General features: G+C 36.1%; 1 protein-coding gene across 3 annotated transcripts in view; it reads left to right on the top strand.

Moving 5' to 3' along the window:
- STXBP6 (syntaxin binding protein 6) overlaps positions 1–19,294 on the top strand; it is a 97,278-nt gene that overhangs the window by 47,944 nt on the left and 30,040 nt on the right. The window contains exon 2 of one of the 3 annotated variants that reach the window (XM_066552451.1): positions 5,419–5,519. The exons of the other annotated variants lie outside the window; for them this stretch is intronic. Coding sequence (XP_066408548.1) covers positions 5,419–5,519 — 101 coding nt within the window. The remainder of the gene's footprint in view (positions 1–5,418; positions 5,520–19,294) is intronic. 3 annotated transcript variants of the gene reach the window in all.

Raw genomic sequence — 19,294 nt, 5'->3', positions numbered from 1 at the left:
CAGTCCTAGGAATTGCTTGTCAGCTCTGTGCAGAAAGCTTCTGCACATAACGGAAGGGCAGAGAAACTGTTCCTACAGAATGGCTGGAATTTTTTTGGCTATAGAGCTAGGTTTTAAAACTATTTGAAAAAATTAAGAAGCTCACAGAATAGTGAAGAAATAATGATTACTAGAGCAGCCTTGTAAGGCTGTATATTTGTCAGTCAATGAGGGTCCATTAGGACACATTTGTAGGGATGGAGTACTGGAAAAAACTGAGTTGCATTCTTTTAAATGTTTGACATTCATCTGTAAACTCCTGTGGTTGTGCTCTGGCTTCCTTTCCACCTGTTCGAGTGTATTACTCCTTCCCTCTAGGAAAGCTTTTTGGCTTTATCATCCATGCTTCATTCTCTTTCGCCTGTTAATCTCAATGAAAAGAGCATTTACAGCCTCTTCAGCTTTTTTTGTCCTCCACAAATACTGTCACATATAAAAAATAGTCTATTACATTATCCATGTGTTGAGGCTTAAGTAAATATGGAAGAGAGGGGTTTCAAATTGAATTCAACACATACACTTTCTTATGTTTTAAAATTAGCTTTAGACATAGTTCCTCTATTTGTTATAAGTTTTCTCAGAGCATTTCTTGCAAAAGAATACAGATAAAAAAATCAGTAATATGGTGACTTCATTTTTTCTCATAAAATACTTTATATCTAATAGTGTGACATGTTAATAACACAGTTTGTCAAACATCTGCATGTATATAGAAAATGGAAGGAATGAAAATTCTTTCAGCTTTAAAGTGCTGCCTAAGCAGACAATTTTATTTAATCATAACAGGAATGCATCAGTTTGAGGGCTGATATTAAAATTGTTTTCCTAACAATAGAAATGTTTTTTAAAGCATTGGGTGTGTTTCATTTTGAACATATTACAAATATCTCAAGAACTAGATGGAATTGATATTCAGAAAATTCTGAAAATTTAATATAGGCAAATGCAACTTTGTCAAGCTATTTCGTGACTATGTGCTTTATCTGTCAAAGCAGTCTGACTCAGAGTACACATAGAATTTCCTAGAATAGGAGTAACTTGACTGACATGTCCTTTATTTTAAGATGTTATTTTTACTGAATCAGTAGTTTCATAATCTAGTTATCAATATTCTTGAAACAAAGGCAGTTGCCACCAAGTTGCTAAGTGACTATAAGCTTTCATAAGGGGTAATTAGTACTGTAAAGAAAAGGGGTAGACTGCTCACTTTTGATATTTCCAGTATAAATCTAAAAATTCTTGTCTAACTTTCCAGGTTAATTCTTTGACGCTGGTGTGGCTGCAATTTGTACAGAACTTAGTTTTATCATATTGGATAGTGAGTACCAAAAGACATCTTACAAGAACCCTCAAATCATAATGTAGTTGATTGTAGGATTGCATTTCCACAAGGTGTGGTACTTCCTTATTACCCTAAGTCTTGGCTAGTGCTTAGTTTCATTTTTTAAACGAAGTGGAAGCAGGACCTTTGAGAGGTACAGGTGTCTGGAAGTGTCAGGACTAGCTGATGCCATACTGTGCAAGGTGTGCTCAGTACAATGTGCAGCCTGCATCTTAAGGCGCAGCTGTGTAACTCCTCTGCTCATACCTGCTCTCTGGCCACATCTTTTTAAGTAGAATCATCAGCCACCAGTGAATGAGGCTCAGAACCTCTGAGGGGTCTGAGCACCTGTTCATAGGGCACATGTTCATAGATTTGTTATTTTGGCTTTTGGTAGTCATTGTATTGAAATGCAATCTGGATTAAGGGATTAACCAGCATAAATTAGAAAGAATATTATTCACTGAATAATATGCCACAAAGAATATTATTTACTGGAAATTATGATGGCTGCAGAACATCCAAAATGGGATTTGCAAGGCATCAAGATACTATTTCTGGATATTTCAAATACCGTGAGGATCTGCAGGAGTTTCTTCACCAGTATAATACGGTATGAAAAGAGTGAACAGTAGAAGTAGTAGCAGTAATAAATGAGATTGCATTCCTTTCAGTGTTGACAGTAATGAATTGAAAAAGCAAACTGAGGCCTATAAAAGGAGGTTGATGTACTAAACTGATGTTTATCAATAGATGCAAACCATGTGTTGGTAAGGCTTAGAATCTGGAAGGGGTCAATATAATATATGAGCGGGAAACAGTGTTTCTTATGGACATCTCTAAAGAACTGGATGTACTTTCAAAGGAAATGCAGAGTGATGTCATGTGTTAGCTCTTTTCATATGTGCACCTTTGGGATTGCTTTATTGCTCTGAAATGCAGAGAATGTTTCAAAATTACTTTCTTGTCTTCCCTATCTTTTGGGTTGTACCGGTAAATGAGTGATGTACAATTGATTACACTTGTGCAATCTGTAAAACCTCAGTCTATGGGTTAGCATTGTCATAGTGCAGTAATAAAATTTAATGGTTTTCTGCTTATGCATTGCTGGGGTTTTTTTAACTCTGCAGGGTCATTCATATGATAATCAGTCTTGACTGTATCTTGTTTGTATTACATATTCTATAGGATCTCTGTGGGTAGCATTTGTGTAACCTTTCAAGATGCAGCTGCTGCTGATGTTACTGAATCCTTTTCATTATGTATTCATTACAGAAGGATAAATAAACATAGGTTTAATAACAATGGCAAGAGAAATCTACTGCAGTCTGGGATACACAGATGCAATTCGTATAGCCTTTTTCTTCATTTTGTGTTCAGTTCTAAAGTTCCTAATCATTAATACAGCAAGAATCTACTATGAATTTGCTGTATAGTCTCTTAAATTAAATTCAAGGCTGGCCATCATAGGATCAAAGAATTAGTTACTAAAGTCTGGGATTCCTATTAAAGCTAACTGATTAGTATACTGTATTGGTAAAGGAAATCCCTGAAAGAGATATTAATCTGAGAGTAATGGTAGTATGTACCGTATAAGATTCTGATTTGAAAATAATCTGTTAAAAAAATCTCATTCTCTTTGATATGTAGGGTATCAGAATTTCTTGCTTGCTCACGAAAAATCTTAAAAATAGAAGAGTTACCGCTCCTGCAACACACTATTGGTAATACTGTACATTTTTTAACTTCTCAAGTTACAACCCCGCCTGAGACTTGTTCAACACAGGAGCTGGTCTGAACTGTGTGTGTGTAAGGGTAAGGAATTACAGGAACTTGAAGTAGATGTTGAGATGACTGATTTTTCTCAAACAGCTACAAGCGGGGATGGAGAATAACTCAGCCAAGTATCAATATGTTTCTACTCCAGGGACTTGAACTAGCTAATGTTATTCCAGGCCATGGGCTTCTGAATCCATGTTTACTTGCTTCATTGAGAGAAGTACCTGCAACTCTGATAGCTCTTTATCTTTCTCAGTGAAGTATTACTTGAGTGAGATTTTTGCGGTATTGAGGAGGACTCCAGGCATTCTTAAACAGAATTTGTGTGTTTATACATGAAATTTTTAGACAAATAGGTATGAAAGAGCACACACTGGTGTTTCTCAGGATCCTGGTATGTAGCTCAAAGCCCTAGTCTCACCCCTAGTGCAGCAAATTGTGTGGGGAAACCTGCAAATGTTAGAAGTCTTGATCTTATATTTAGGGAAGACTTCAAGGTGGAAAAAAGGAAGGATGTATCTGAGGCTGAACGCCAGGCAGGTCTGTGGCTTAGATTTGTTTTATTTTCAGCTTTCTGACTTGGTTTATGAAGAAAATCCTGAAAAAGCCTTGTTTGATAATGTTAAAATAATTGATCACAGGTACTTAAGTAGAATTTTTGAAAAGTATACTCTAGTATACTATAGTATACTATATTGTGTGTTAGGATTTGGTTATCCAAAGAAGTTGTGGATGCCCCATCCCTGGAAGTCTTCAAGACCAGGCTGGATGAGACTTTAGGCAACCTGATCTAGCCTGCCCATAGCAGAGGGAGATGGAACTAGATGATCTTTATGGTCTTTTACAATCCAAACCATTCATAAATTCTGTGAACAAAGTGTGAATGTATTTGTGTTTTAATTTGATTTTCCAGATTAGAGTGATTTATCTTCTTACCCTGATCTGTAATTAAGTGCAACTGGTGGATCCCCTTCAGGCATATGGGAAACACAGTATCTTAAGCAGCTTCACAAAGCCATGTGTTTGCATTCCTGTCTGAACAGCAGCATCTCTAGCAATAATCCAGAGAACTTGCCTCACCATTAATATAGGTACTTTGGGTGAATTTAGTGATATATCCAGTGGTGCCTATTGTGCTGGTAGTTGTAAGGTTTTAATTATCTACTTCATGCTGTCTTTCTTTTGCAACTCTTACAACCAAGTCTAATTGGCAGTGCTGCCATGGGAGACTGTAGTTAGTGTTCTATTGTCAGTGGTTTTGTTAAGGAGAGAAATGTCTGGCTAATCTAGCAGTAAAAGATAGGTAAGACGTAAAACATGAACAAAATTCGCATGCTATTTTTGTAATGGTGTCACATTGTGCTACATTGTTTGGTGAATTGGAAAGTAGATAGTGTCCTAAGGCATTTATAAAAAAGAAGGAATTGAGTTGCTTGATGACAGCTTCATATTTAATTGTTTGCTGAAAGATATAGACCCTTTCTTTTAATCTCATATGTTAAACTGTCATAATTTCAGATAAAGTTATTAGGTAAATATTTAAATTAATTAAATGTCAGAAGATAGAGTTCAAGTCCTATGTAGTCTCTTGAAAAGTATTATAGGAAACACAGGTCACGAAACTGTTTTAAATTAGTATGGTCTGTTTTCTTTATGAAAGTGAATTAATGTGGTATAACTTTTGACAACTTCATAGCTTCTCTCAAGCTGCTAAGTATTGGTTGTTTTTACTTTTTGACACTTGAAATAGTTTTAACAAGTCTTAAATCAACAGGTGGATGACAGCTTGAACCAGAACTTACAAAACATTAGATTAGAAAAATATCTGTCTACCAAATTGATGTTTAACTGATATTTAGTCAGCACTTATCCAACCTAGTGGGGACTGATATAGTCCAAGTCATGAAAGAAAATAAAGGAATTAGCTCAATAATGTACCAGGAGATGTTTCAAAATCAAAAAAATTACCAAATAGAAAAAAAAAAAACCAAAAAAACCCCAAAAAAAACAACAACAACAAAAAAAAAAAACAACCCAACAACAAAAAGAAAAAAAAACAGAGCAAGAAATACAAGTCTGAAAAAAATCTGTAAAGCAAGTCCTGCTGCATAACTCTTTACTTCTGTTTCTTTGGTGGCTCTTTAGGGAGTTGCCATTCTCTCCCTCTCCAAATGGCACTGCAGTTTGTGCAGTCATATTACTGATCCAGGTCAGGAACTGATTCAACTGAAAAATATTTTTCTTTTCCTGTGTTCTTTTTCATCATGCTCACTCTGCAGTCTGGCTCCACCTGTGACTGAAAGCCATGGCATGGGACAGAGTGAAAGCCAAGGCAATGGGAGGAGGCACCTGACAGCAGTACCTGATTTATGCCATAGAGGTACCAAACTTGTGACCATGACCTCTGCTGCCTCTGCTCTGCTGCCTCTGCATTGTCGCTCTTGTTTGGTGCTGGTACAAATCCCGAACAAATTGATTCCATGCATTTGGCCAAAGCTGTATTTGAATTTATTGAGACCAAATGGTGTCTTCATAAACAAGTTATGCATTTACTAAAAGCAAAAAATAAAAATATTATATGTTAATAATCAAAACAGGAACAAAGTGAAATTCACAGGGCTTATTTACTATGCAAGGGCTTTCCTAAGCAGCAACAAGTGGTTTTACCCCACTGCTTCAAATGTGCTTCCCCTCTTATACTAAAATAGTAATTTCCGTAGGCTCCCCTTGATGAATCAGTTATGTATACTAGGATATACATTTAGAGGAACTGACTGACATAACAGCCCATTATATGAATGAATATATTCACAAGCAGCAGAGCATTCTCAGCAAAAGTATTAACAGCTCACAACCCAAATAAGTGTTTTGGTTCAGTCACCTAAGCCTCACAGATGGCTAGCCCATTGTAGAGAGGATATCATAATAATGTCTTAAAGCATTTATTTCTCCCAGATTTATGTGAAATACATGATTTATTTCCTCAAACCTGTTGTACTTTATTTGTCACTGAATGAAGACTTACTAAGTATCAACATTGTTGATCGTCTCAAATATTCATTTTTATATGCATGGTAATTGATTAACATGTTATGTGTTGCAAAAATAGATGTATAATACATCCTTATCTTTCTAAGGGAAAATGTAGATTCTGATTGGTATCATCAGGTGAGTTGGGAAGAACATATGCAATTTTTTTTTTTGTCACTTTCTAATCCTTGTATCTTATGGTGGGATATCAGTAAAGGACTGCTTCTCTCTAAAACAGAACTATTGCATCAGATAGCACCCTTTGTTATAGGAGTGCAATACTAATGGGTGTGTTCCCATGGGTGGGCACATGCATGGATGACCTTTCTTCAAGGTCTTTTTAAAATTAAATGAGTAACTTATGTCTGGATAATTTGACCAACACAGAAGTGTGGAAATGTTTCTGCCCCTTTTTTAGATTCCTTTCTAAATGCCTGGTATGTAGGGGTGTTGTAGCTGTGAAACATCACTTGGCTCATTATGCACTTCAGCTTTCCTTAAGATACATTGATGTGGTTTAATTATTTGCTTTAAAGTAATCTGGTCCTGGTTGTATTTTTATACTTTTTCTAGTCATATTCAATACCTGTTAATCAGGGAATGTTCCAGCATAACTTGGCACACAAAATACAACTGAAGCAGACATCCCTTTAAAATATAATTAAAACCTAGAGACCTTACTATTCCCCTGTTATTGTCCAGTAATCCTTGAGCATTTGTAAGCTATTGAGATGCTTCTTTTAAAAGTCTGCTCATCCTTACTGTATTTCTTGTGCATCATGCTGCTGAGTTTTACTAGGGAGAGCAAGATGCTAAGATGGAAACCTTCAAATGGGATAAGGCTGCTCTGCTCCCTTCCCCTGTAATTTTAGTCCTCGTACCCTTTTAGTCTAAATGCCTTTGCTTTCTTTCCATGATGTAGTTTCTATAGCTATATTCTGGATCACATTCAACTTCTTGTGTTGGCAGTCTTTGCAATTATACCACATTCAGTAAATCTCTGAAAAGGCTAAATTGACTTCTAAAAAGCCTTTTGAAGGCCTCATTACCATCATTTTTTGTCCTGACATGCTAATAGGGACACACCCCTGCACTTTTAGCAGTGCCAAATTATTAAGTAGTTGAATACCTGTCCCTGTAGCATCTAAATTTTCTAAGGTAGTGCTCTTTTCTTTTAGTATCAAATAGCATATTCTGTATAGCTGTGATAGAGTCAGTCTGTGGGAAACCAAGAACTGAGATGCAGATGTGTTCCCTTAAGAACTGTTAAACCAGCTGATGCTGCAATGTACTGCTTGTACATAGCTGTCTCCAACAGACATAACCTTTTTAGATTCATAGGTAATCTTGTGGATTTAAGATTTTAGTTCATGTAAGAGAAAACCATTTCAGTTTTCTCAAGCCTGGGAGGACCGAAGGGTTCAGTGAGCATCTGTTGCTGATGCCACGGGAGATTTTGCAGTAAGCGTTAGAAACAGCTCTTGCAGTAGTTAGGCAAATCAAATGACAGGTACTAATTACTGTGTCCCAGTGGTTCTCAGGTATTCTCATGTCCCATTTACTGTTTCATGAACAGAGACTTAAGATTTGAAAGACAAGTTATTGCTTCTTAAAAAGCCAGTGACAGAAAAAATGCCAAGGAAGAACTCAAATAGGAATGGTGTAATGATTTCAATATGTAATTTTAATTAAATTTTTTGAGTTCTCAAATGATCATGTGAAAAGATGGAATGGGGAATTAAACCCCTTATAGCAAGGGGTCCTATTCTTGATCTTTTATTTATGTATTTTGGGGTAAAGCACAACAACTTTGGTTTTAGTAGAACATCTTATCTAGTAGCAGAATGCTGTTCTGTATGAGTGTAAGCTGAAATGGCTCTATCTGCAACGGGTCATTAACTGGGAATAACTACCAGATGGAAAAGTAGTGGAAGTTAATATTTGTGAAACAAGGTAAGGTTTCTCATTAGGAGAATCAGCCTGTAGGGTGGGCTGTGGTGTTTTTTTCTCCCTTCCCCCACCCCCCTTTTTAAGGTGCTGTGTCTAACTGCTACTATTAATGTATACTTAGGCAAGTAAGCTATTGAATACTGATAATTTTTAAAAACTTGTGTTTCTAGGAAATTTCTCTTAAATTTCACTCCAGAGCAACTTACATGATATGATAGCTTTATTGCTACAGTCTTGGGATTTGGAAATATCCAGATGATTTTCCGACCTTCACTGGGAGACAGGGTCAGAAATTATGATAGCTGTTGACAATATGCTCGTATTGTAAATTCTTCAAAGCCGTGAAAGCAAGTCTTTAGAGTGTGAAGCAAACCATGTGTGGTTTTTTTTAAGTACAAAGATTTTTGCATTTTTGTTTCAAGCCTTTTTAAAAATTCAATTCTGTTTCCAGCTTATAACTCTAATCTGAAATTGATTTATTCAGTAAGGTTCTAGTATGCAAAGGAAAGCAAAATAAAGATTTGTTGAATAGGTTTGTCTTTGCAGGGATTAATTTTTGATTTTTATTGCTCCTATGGAAAAATAGTAAACACTTTTCCCCTCTCTAACAGAAATTCTTCAGCAGCCATTCTGTTTAATTTTTTTTGTTTCCAAGGAATTCAACAAATACTCTGAGTTTTCTAGAAGGAAAAGGTCTGGAAGTGCACTGTATTTTCTTGGTGGGTAGAGAACAGAGAAACCAGCTATAAAGGCACCACATTTGGCTTGCTTTGAATTACCTCGGTCTCCTTAAGGTGTGTGCTTATCTGAAAGAAACAAAACATTAAAATTATTCATTGTTTACAATTTTCATTCATTCATTCATTGTTTAGAGCTTATTTGTACAAAAAAATGGATACCTAGCATTGAGAGAGCCAACCACAAAGCATAGATCTTAATAATAAAACAGGTCTTGATGCAATGTAGTGAGGTCTTCCAGGCTGAACAAATCAAAGCAGTTATTTATTACTGAAGCAGGACACAGTTTGGCACTGCATGAATGAAATTGTCCTCAATGTATACAAACAAAAAATATTAGCCTTTGGCCATGTGTATAAGACAGTGGTCTGGAGCTGTTTTCTCCTGAAACATTGGGCAGAGACATGAAGCTCTGATCCTGTTCTCTTTTGATGTCTGGGCCTGGCTGGCTGGGAAATGGTGCAGAAGAGAACCATTAGGGGAAAATAGATTGTGGCAAAGCTCCTTGTCTGTTTTCCTTTTATCTTGACTTAGGAAGATTGTCATACCATTGGTGCAGTGCTCTGATAGGAAAGGGAGTGTTAGGAGTCTGAAGTGTGCAGACAGTAGTGGTGTGTAATACAAATGTGTGGCTCTAAGCATTGAGAAACGGTGATAAGATGGGCTGCAGTCCTGCATCTGCCAGCCCCACTTCCTGAAACTGCAAAGAGCTGAGCCCGGTAAAGTAAATAACCTTTGATTTGAAATGAGACTTTCACTAGCTCATACCAGCATGCTTTAGACTTTTACAGTGTTCTTTTTACTGCTCAGTATGTTCCTTTAGCCACCTTGAGTCTGTCTTTGTCAGATAATGATTATTTAATCTTCTCTCTATTTTATATTTCTTTCCTTTTTAGTATTGGATAATATATTTTGTTGAAATGACCAGCAATTCCTTTTTAAATTGATGATAGCACAGTCTTTACAAACCTTTTGTTTCATCTATTGGGTTTAGTATTTCTGGTTTTGCTTCTAAGCTTGAACTTTTTAAGTGGAATTATATGGATTTGTTGCTGTGGTACCAATAATGCCTTGTTCATAAAAGATTCAGCACTATAGCTGGCTTCCAGGCTAGAATAGTCACTCTTGAATATGTAAAATTGTCTCTGCATGAGAAAAAGGTATTACACAGGAATATTGGTTAAAGGGGTTTTTTATTATGTAGATGGGAGTGGTCTTAATAGAGTTGCACTGAGAAAAGAAGCCTCTGATCATGGCTATGCAGTCCTAATAAGTTCTTTAACCATGGCAAGGAGAGGAGAGGAGCATGGGGCAAAAGGAAGAACAGATAATTCAGTGTTAAATTCTCTATATTCAGAAAGAATGTGAAAGGGTGTTATAGAAGATGATGTGTTTCAAGATAAGATATGCATTTTTCTTAATTTTTGGCAAAACTTCAAAAATATGTATCCTTGCCAAAAATACAAAAATAATCTCATCTAAATGGAGATGGTTGGGGTAAGGGGCAGAGGAGAGTAGTCTAAAACCTGTTTACTAGAAATAGCCATTCTTTGGCTTTTATGTAAGTCACTATTCTCTGAAGTAAGTCCTGGTTCAACTCTTTAAGTGGCATTTAGGCATTAAAAACTAGAAATAGGTTGCTTGTAATGCTTACATTTATTTACTAACTGTCTTGTTACACTGTTCTCCAGGACTTATTTTTTGTAAATTTGAGGTTTCTTAATAAGTCTTAAACAACATAAGTCTTAAACAACATTCACTGGGAACTGCTTATGACGCTAAAGTTACTTCTCTTCTTGCTTTGGCTGAACTTTGTTGTTCTTTTGCTTCTTTAATCCATAAAACATCCAATCTTAAGTCCTTGGTATAGACAGTCATGAAAGGATTGGTATTGATTGCATCAGTTGATGAGTGGGTATAAAGGCCATGTGTGTAAATCAGGATTGGACTGGGCCTTACACCTCTTGACAGCCTGTCGAGCAACTGGACAGATTGCATAATATATTGTAGTCTGTGGAGAGGGACTTCATGTCTTCTGTCTTCAGTAAATGCTAAAGTTCTCAGTAAAATAGGGCATCTTAAGTCAGTTTTGCTTTTAATATATTGATAGTGATACACCAGAAACTTACAATTTCACAGTATTTAAATTTTTTATATCTGAGTCAACACTGTCGTATTTTTTCTGTGGAATTATAAAAGTGTTATTCAGTGAGTGCTTTTGAGGGATCAGTTTTGTAATTTGCATCTCTGGACAAAGTTGTTGAAGCTTAACCTAATTGACAAAACCTGCAACTTTAAAGGAAAATGATTTTCTTTGGGAAGTTTTGACTCTTTTTTGTTGGTCAGCTCTCATCATATTGTTTTTGAATTTTAAACTTAAAAAGTAGCTATATGTGTCATTGATCTATAAGTATACCTTTCTCTTTCTTAATGCTTTTAAGCTCAGAAGTCAATACATGTAAATAACGTTCTGAACGTTATGACTTTGGTTCTTAGTTGATTGTTTGATCACATGGAAAATGTAATTTCAAAGGACATTAGGCAGTAAACTTTTTTTCTTACATTGATTTAACATCTGTATCATTAATTGATTTACTAGGGAATTACTAATCTGCAGTGAAAATACAAAGCATTACTAATACTGCTCTAGTATAGAGATTGACAACAAGGAGGAGTAGAATGAAGTAAAATTTTGAAGTATCTTCTAAAATATGTCCTTAATTCATGGAGAATAAGCAGAAATAGTTCATGGAGTATCTTAGGGGAAGTGCTTTGATGTACCTACTGATCAGTGTTCAGAATTTACTTTCTAAATTGCCATAGCTGAGTATGAGTGCATGTGTTGCAGTGATACTGATTTGATTTGTGAAGGTATTACTCAGGATGCAGTCACATGTTTTGTCTGCAGCTATTAATAATTTCAGTAATGCATCTGTATTTTCATTTAAATTTTTATAATAAAATTTTATACTGGACTTTTTTATTTTGGAAATGCCAGTTATTGTCTTTTGAGGAGAACACGGCTAGATACTGGTCTCAGTAGCTACACTATAAAGGTTTTATATGTTAAAGACTTTTGGCAAGCTTAGAAAGAATTTTATTTCACAAAGAGTAATGGCTTAAGGAAACTGAAAAACCTATGGAAGTATTATTGCTACTACTGTAGTTCAAGTTAAAACCATTCTGTTCGTGTCTTTAACAGCAAATTTTAGTGTAGTTCCAAGCCCTTGAAAAACACATTGATACATTTAAACTAAGAAATTTACAGTCAAGATGACAGATTTTTCTTCTTTGCTGCACCATTTGTCTTGTTTTATCAAAGAGTATTTATGGATGATTCTAACAGGTTAATTACAGGACAGCCTTCATGGACTAGGCAGCAGACAAGCCAACAGTCATGGAGATTCTTGGCTGTAACTGTGCAGTGGGAAGAAGCTATTAGCAGCAACTTTACAAGCTATGAGGCTTAGAATAATAGATTATGATTATATTAATACTGCGTATTAGAGAACAGAAAAATCAAGCAAATGCTCTACTATACATAAAACTTCAGAAGAGACAGAGGACCTATTCTTTCAGGATGGGAATTTTCTGTATTAGAGGTATATGAAGCAGAGAATAAAAAAACCTCCCAAGGAGTCATAAACTAACTTACAAAAAACCCCTTTTTACAAAGACAACCGCAAATACAAAAATGTATGTAAGTTGCATAGTAATAAATTTCATGCAAGAAAAATAGGAATAATTTTGCATGTGTTGACAATACTTTTGTTAAACCTGGTGTTTGGAGATTCTTCTCTTTCTTTATATGTTTAATTTTGAATGGAGGGAAGAGAAAAAAATTCTAGTAGAAAAAAGTCTAGTAGAAATACTGGGCATTTTTTCTTTTACTTTATTCCTCTACCTTTAAGTGCTTGCAGTTTTTACAGAGTGGTCGGCACAGTAAAAATGACTGACATAAATGTTAAGAATATAGAACTTGATCAGAAGTAAATGCTGACAGCAAGAGGGCAGTTAAGTTGAATTAACAGAGTTATTTCTGGGTAGTGTGTCATTTCTGTGTATTTTTAGAGTTCATTCAAGCTCTCACTATAAGCTTAAAGAAAAATTACTTAAATTGAAAATTGCAAATCAAATTTAATTTGTAAATCTGCTCAGCTCTACGCCCTTAAACACTATATTTCATCTGATTTTAAGTGTTAGACCCTGAGCTTTCAATAATTAAGTAATGCTAAAGTAAAATATTGGTACGGGTAAAAATTATGTGTTACGTAAAACTGACACTAAAAGACAAAATATCTATAGCTCATTACATTAATGTTCTGTATTACAGCAGTAAATTGATGCTTGTAAAGGAATTTATGAATACCTGAGTAGACCTAATATCACTCACTTAGATGGGAATAGAGTCGTGTAGCACAGCTTTCCCTGTCCTTGTAGGCAGATGGGGTAATTTGTATAGCGAAGCTGGAACTATGAAGTGAGAGGAAGAGCTGAGAGGAGCACACGGGGCTCAGAGCTGTGATTCTGTGTCTGTGCAGTGGCTCAGTGTCACAACGGGATGGCTGCTGGTGGCATGGTGGCTGTGGAAGCTGATCCTGCAGCCAGTCCTGGTTCATTTCCCTTTCCATTACTAAGATAACAGGATGTGCTGTGTCCCTCAGGTTTGCAGGTGATACCAAATTGGAGGGGAGGGAGGTAGGACTTTCAATAACGGGGCTCTAGATGTGGGAATGGGGAAACAGAAAGGGACTTCCTTATGTTTGGCCAAGACAAGTGTGAAATCCTGCACCTGGGCTGGAATAATCCACTGCCTGGGGTAGAGGGCTGCCTCTCAAGTCAGGAGAGGAAAAAAAATCCCCATAAGAAAGTGAAGTTCTTCATTTGGTTTACTATCTTTGGCAATTAAGTAACCTCACTGAATGATAATGTTTGCCCCAATTTGAGCAGGGGTTTGACTAGGCGTCCTTGAGAGAAGTCAGATTCACTTTTGTGATCTTAAATTGTATAAATGAGCAGGCAGCTGTGAAGGAACTCTGGCATGTTTTGACAAAGTAATTCCAGTCTGTCTGAAATCAAGAATGTTTTGGTAATCTGAGTGCTGTGTACACGCTTCTTAAGAGTTTCATGATGGAATTGGTACAAGCAGCATAAACTTTCTGCAGAAAGAGCAGAGTATTAGATTCAGATTAAATCTCTGTCAACAAGCTGGATGCTTTCTAAGACTGTCACGTACCAGTGGACATTTTTTTCCCTGAAGATTGAGTTTGGATATCTCTGTTAGTCCTGAATTGGACTTTTCTTTGAATGACAAGTACAATAAATAAGAACTAGGATGCTGTTAAATGCAGGACATCTAGTGAGAGATGAAAGGTTCTATCAAAAAAAACTAACTTGGTTTTATACTTGCTCCTTAAAAGTATTGCCAAAAGTATCTCTGCTCAGTCATAAATTAGTTGGTTATCTTTTCCAGAATTTAGCAGTGTAGTGTGTCAAGATTGGAACAATATTATGCTGTGAAAGAAATTGTGTTTGATTTGAATTTTCCAGAGTAATATCCCTTGTGAGGAAATCTGAAAGTCAAGTCTTACTTATTAAAGTTGGTATTTGAATCTTACTTTGCTTTTCAGTGGTGGATGTTACATGTTAATTCTAAAACTCTTGGATGGACATGGTTTTATTTGGTGTGTTTCTGTATCCTGCTGTAGAATGGGTGGACCTGATATGTTCTGCTTTAGATTAAGTGTGACAAAAGATGTATGAAAGTGAACACAAATTACCCATTTTCTCAAGATTTAGGCAACAAGTATGGTGAGCCTTCTCAACAGATTATGGTAGATACAAGAAGTAGCCTCATTTAGGGTCTTCCATTTTAAACAAATCAGAATAATTATTTTCATCTGGTCTAGTTTGAACCTTCTAGTGTCTGGCTGGAAGAAATCAAATGCATTTTCCATTTCAAGTGTGTTTCCAGAGTTTCTTGTGAAACATGCAGCATGGTACATATGATCCACTCTTGTTACCTCCAATGCACTGCAAGGGACTGAAAAAAGTTGGTCAAAAGATGATAAAATTTCATGAGACAAAAAAGCTGCAACATCACATTTCATTTTTCAGGCTGTGCTTGTCTTTCAGTCTGCTTGTGTTTAGAGTTCATAAATTCAAATATATAGTTTTAGAAAACCTGCCAATATTTTTGTAGGTTTTTTCACATTTTCACAGTCTTGCCAGGTACAAAATTTGCCTTATCATGTTCTGGTCTGCACCTCAATTTCTACTTTAGAAAAGCTGAAAATCAATTAGAAGGGTTAAGTACAGGGAGATGTAATGAGCAGTTCGTCCACTGTAAAATACACCCCTCCTGTTGCATTTTGCATGAATGCATAGTGACAAAACTAGGAACAAACCTTCAAGGCATTATAGTGTTGCTTGTAGTATCAGTTCTCTCGATGTTCAGATTGTTGGCAATTTTTCAGCATTTCTTCATATCCAGATATCCAGACTGTTCTTATGGCCTTTTTCTTTTTTCTTTTTCTTTTTTTTTTAACCTCTCTTTAAAGTGATTTTACTGTACTTCTCCTAGTCTCCTAGTTTGGAGAAGTGTCTGTCCTCTAAATGCTAATATGGTTTAGGGCTTTTTTGCACTATTGTAACATTGTATTTTTTCTCTCCTGATATATGGAGGAGCTTTTTTAAATTTGACTGCAGTACTACTAATGTTCTCTGTAGAACCACCCACCAAGACAGCAGGCAGCTCCATCCATTGTAGACCTTGTACCAGCATTCACAGCATCGCTGGAAGCTAAGGGGGCATGTCTGGTGTCTCAAGTTCAAACTGCTGAGTCCTAGATAGTGAAACTACTTTAAATATTTGAGATTATAGCTCTCTCTGATCCAGACTTTTTATATGTTTCATGCCTGTTCTTGGGGCATTTTTTTCATCTTTCACAGACGGTCTTTCAAACTGTTGCATTTATCTGCTTCAGGATATCTTTAGTCTTAACCTTTTGAATGTAGGAGAAACCCGGATCTGAGGAACAACTCTTCTTTTTTCCTTCCACCCATTTTTAATTTGGCTATAAATATAAATGTATTTCTAATACTCAAAATCTGCAAAAGAGAATAATTGGATTTTCCCCTCTCAAGGGCTTTATTAGTGTACTGTGTCTAGGAACACTATGGATATTGCTTTAAAAAAAGTATACTTCCCTCAGTGTAAGTTTCCTTTACCTTATCCTTTGTGTACTGTCAACTAATTTGTACTTTCACTGGCTCTTTTCTGGTACGAAATTGGTCCAATTCAGTCAAACAAAACACATGCTTTCAAATAATTCATACTTACCTACTTGGGCAGATACAATCCTATTGTTCAGGTACTTCAAAACAAAATTAACCAAAGCAGTAGTGCTTTTAACAAACATGATTTATTTATTTCTGACTTCATGGCAGTTTTTTGTTTCAGATTAGGTTTTTTTGATAGTTGTTACTTTGTAGAGCGAAATAATAATGTACCTCTAGTACAGTAGCTTCTATTGTTGGCATTTGCAGATTGAACAAAATTAGTTCAGTCCACATAGACTTGTTGAATAACACTTCAGTACTGACCTGGAGCCCAAAATAAAACTTTAAAATGTTTCCAAACTGAAATTTATTTTCTCATTTGGCTTTATATCACATTTCAGCTGTACCTTTAAGTACCTCCCCACTGATATATTTCTGGGGTGTTTATTGGTTTGGGGACGTGTGTATGTGTGTGTTTCAATTTCTTCATAGCTTTAAGTGGTTGAAGTATGACAGACTTTTTTAGTTGCTTATATTGAGATTTAGATGTTTTCATAGCACTTGTATGTGAAGGGTTCTCTAGAATTCTCTCGGACAGTCTGAGTTACAAGTGCATGGAATAATTTGCCCACTGCTCTTCTGACTGAGGCCATTGTATAGCAAAAGCTGGGGATTTTGTCTTGAATGACTGTAATAGCCCTTTCTTACATCTGCTAATGGAAAGTATTTTTTTTTAGTGGCAGTCTCATCTGCTGTATTTTAGGTCATTGATTCAGTGCAAAATCAAGAAAAACACAGTTTTCTAAGTAACTTTAAAAGCTCCAGTAAACCCTCTACCCGCTTATAACAGGATTCTCTTAGAATGTAGGATCTTAAAAGCTGTTGGCCAGTTTGTTTCATAACCTGAAGCCTCTCAAGTTATTTGAGCAAGCTTAGAAACTGAGCACTATTTGTTAAATACCATTCTCCTTGTATGAGTTACTGAGTAACAAATTCAGGCTTTAATTTTCCAGAGCCTCTTCCTGCCTCTCAGGACACTTGCTGTGAAGTTCAAACATTGTTTTCAGGCTGGTGAGGTAATTCCTAGTGTACTCTCTGCTAAGGATGCACATCTGTTAACTTGCACGGGAATTATGCCAAATTCCACTTAAGTTGACAAGTACTTTTGTGCTAATGATTTTAATTGGTTCCTCACAGTTTCAGGTGCTGAAGTGACCAGAATGTGATAAAAGGACGACCCACACATGTATTCACTATGGTTTGTGTCTTGAGCCTTGATTTCTAAGCTAAATTGAAATGAGATTTTCTGCAGTGTGCATACATGCTTACAAGGTGATTTTAAAGTATGCTTGCTGTTAGCAAAGTCTTTGTAGAATGCTGCCTGCCTTTTAAGGAAAGGAGAGCAAAGAAGATTGAAGGTATAAGTGATCCAGAAAAATAGAGTGAACTGAAATTCTCAATCACCAAATATTCTCCAATTAAGAGACAAGACTCTATCATGCCAGGACAAGGTGAACTACTAAAATGAAATGCTCTAGGTCAGGATCAGCTGGAGCTCTATTCTAATTGAGAGGTCCCCTGATGAAGATTTTGGTGTCTGTGTTGTGAGAAATTCATCATTCTTCCCTGGGACATGGCTTGAATATCTGTTATCTACCCTAGAGTTACCCTGCTTTGGTAGATCTGCCTGAGCACCATGCTGTCCTCACAACTAGGTTTTAACTAAAAACACACACAATAAATCTGCTGGTTTTGACTGGAAGTATCTTGAGTCCTCAAATGCAGCTGACTGCGCAGGAAAAAGGAGGTGGGAAAAGTTTGAAAGTTGGCTGCTTTGCAATATAAAGTAGTAAAAGGCAATTCAAACAAAACCTGGAAGTTCAGTCATCATTCTGGAAGTGAAAATGTGTTTAATAAGATTCCTTTGCAGATATTTGCAGTTAAGCAGAAGCTTTCTCTCTGGTGACAAAATGAAGTCTGCCGTTCTTCCCACTGTTACCTACCTTTGTCTATATAACTGCCATATGAAAAGCAGTTTCCTTGATATCAGTAACTTAAACTATATTGCTGTAGTATTTTAAGAATTATTTAAGCAAGTTATTAATTTAAAACTGAAAAAATTCTATATTTATAGCTTTAAAATTTTGATAGAAACAAAAGATGAGTCTTCTGCAATGGACATGGATGATGAGGGGTTCAGGTGTTTGAATAGTCATAAAGTTTGTTTTTAAGGACAATTATTTACATAGTTCTGTTAAAAATATATGGGGGGGGGAAACCAAAGGCAAGGCATTCTGCCTCTAAGCAGCAGTTTTTTATTAATACAGTCATGTTGGAAGACTCTCACTTCAGGCTTATAACACTTCATGGTGTCATATGCATGAACAAAAAAAGTATTTTTTCATTGCAACTCAAAGCAATATTTTTTTTTTCATTTAAAGTCACCAGAACACTTTTTTATCTAGTCCTTTATCTTAGGAAGATAAGAGAAGATAAACCTGAATTTCCAGGTTAACCAATTTTTTTAGTACTTGATTTTTCTTTTACTAGTCAACAGGTAAAGATAACTTGCATGTAGAGAAAGGCATTTCATACATTTTTATCCTGAAGCATGAGGCTGGCAGTGATGCAGTAGAGCTGATTTAAGCAGACAGATGATGCATATTGTTATCTGAACTACTGGGAAGGGCTGTGGGAAAACCAGTATGTGTTTAGACTTAGGAGTAGTTTGCCTCTTTTGTATCTGAAAGCTTCTCTTTCTTCCAATTTGATGTCAAAACATTGTGCTGTGCCTAAAGAAACAGAAGGAATTAATGTTTGGTTACACTGCTATGTATTTAGGGCCATTTACATCCTCATGTCCTATTTGGCAAGTGGAGAAGGTGGGACTGTGCTGCTTGTCCCTGCTTTCAACTCCTTAGATCCCAGATGGTGAGAAAGCAGCACTGTCAAATGAAGGAAAGAAGAAATATGGGGAAAAAAAAAAAGGAGATGCCATTCTGAGAAGTCAGGCCTCAGCTTTCAAACATTTTGACCAGCAAGCGGGAATTTAAACCTGCCCCAGTTTTAGCTGGTTTTGTTTATTTTCAGTGAGGCTAGCTGTCTTTTGCTGCAAACATATATCCTTTCTTTTCTCTGTACCTAAAAAAAAAAATT

The sequence above is a fragment of the Molothrus aeneus genome, chromosome 6 (assembly GCF_037042795.1).
Source record: "Molothrus aeneus isolate 106 chromosome 6, BPBGC_Maene_1.0, whole genome shotgun sequence".
NCBI classification, from domain to species: Eukaryota; Metazoa; Chordata; class Aves; order Passeriformes; family Icteridae; genus Molothrus; species Molothrus aeneus.
This window is presented reverse-complemented; position numbering and strand designations above follow the sequence as displayed.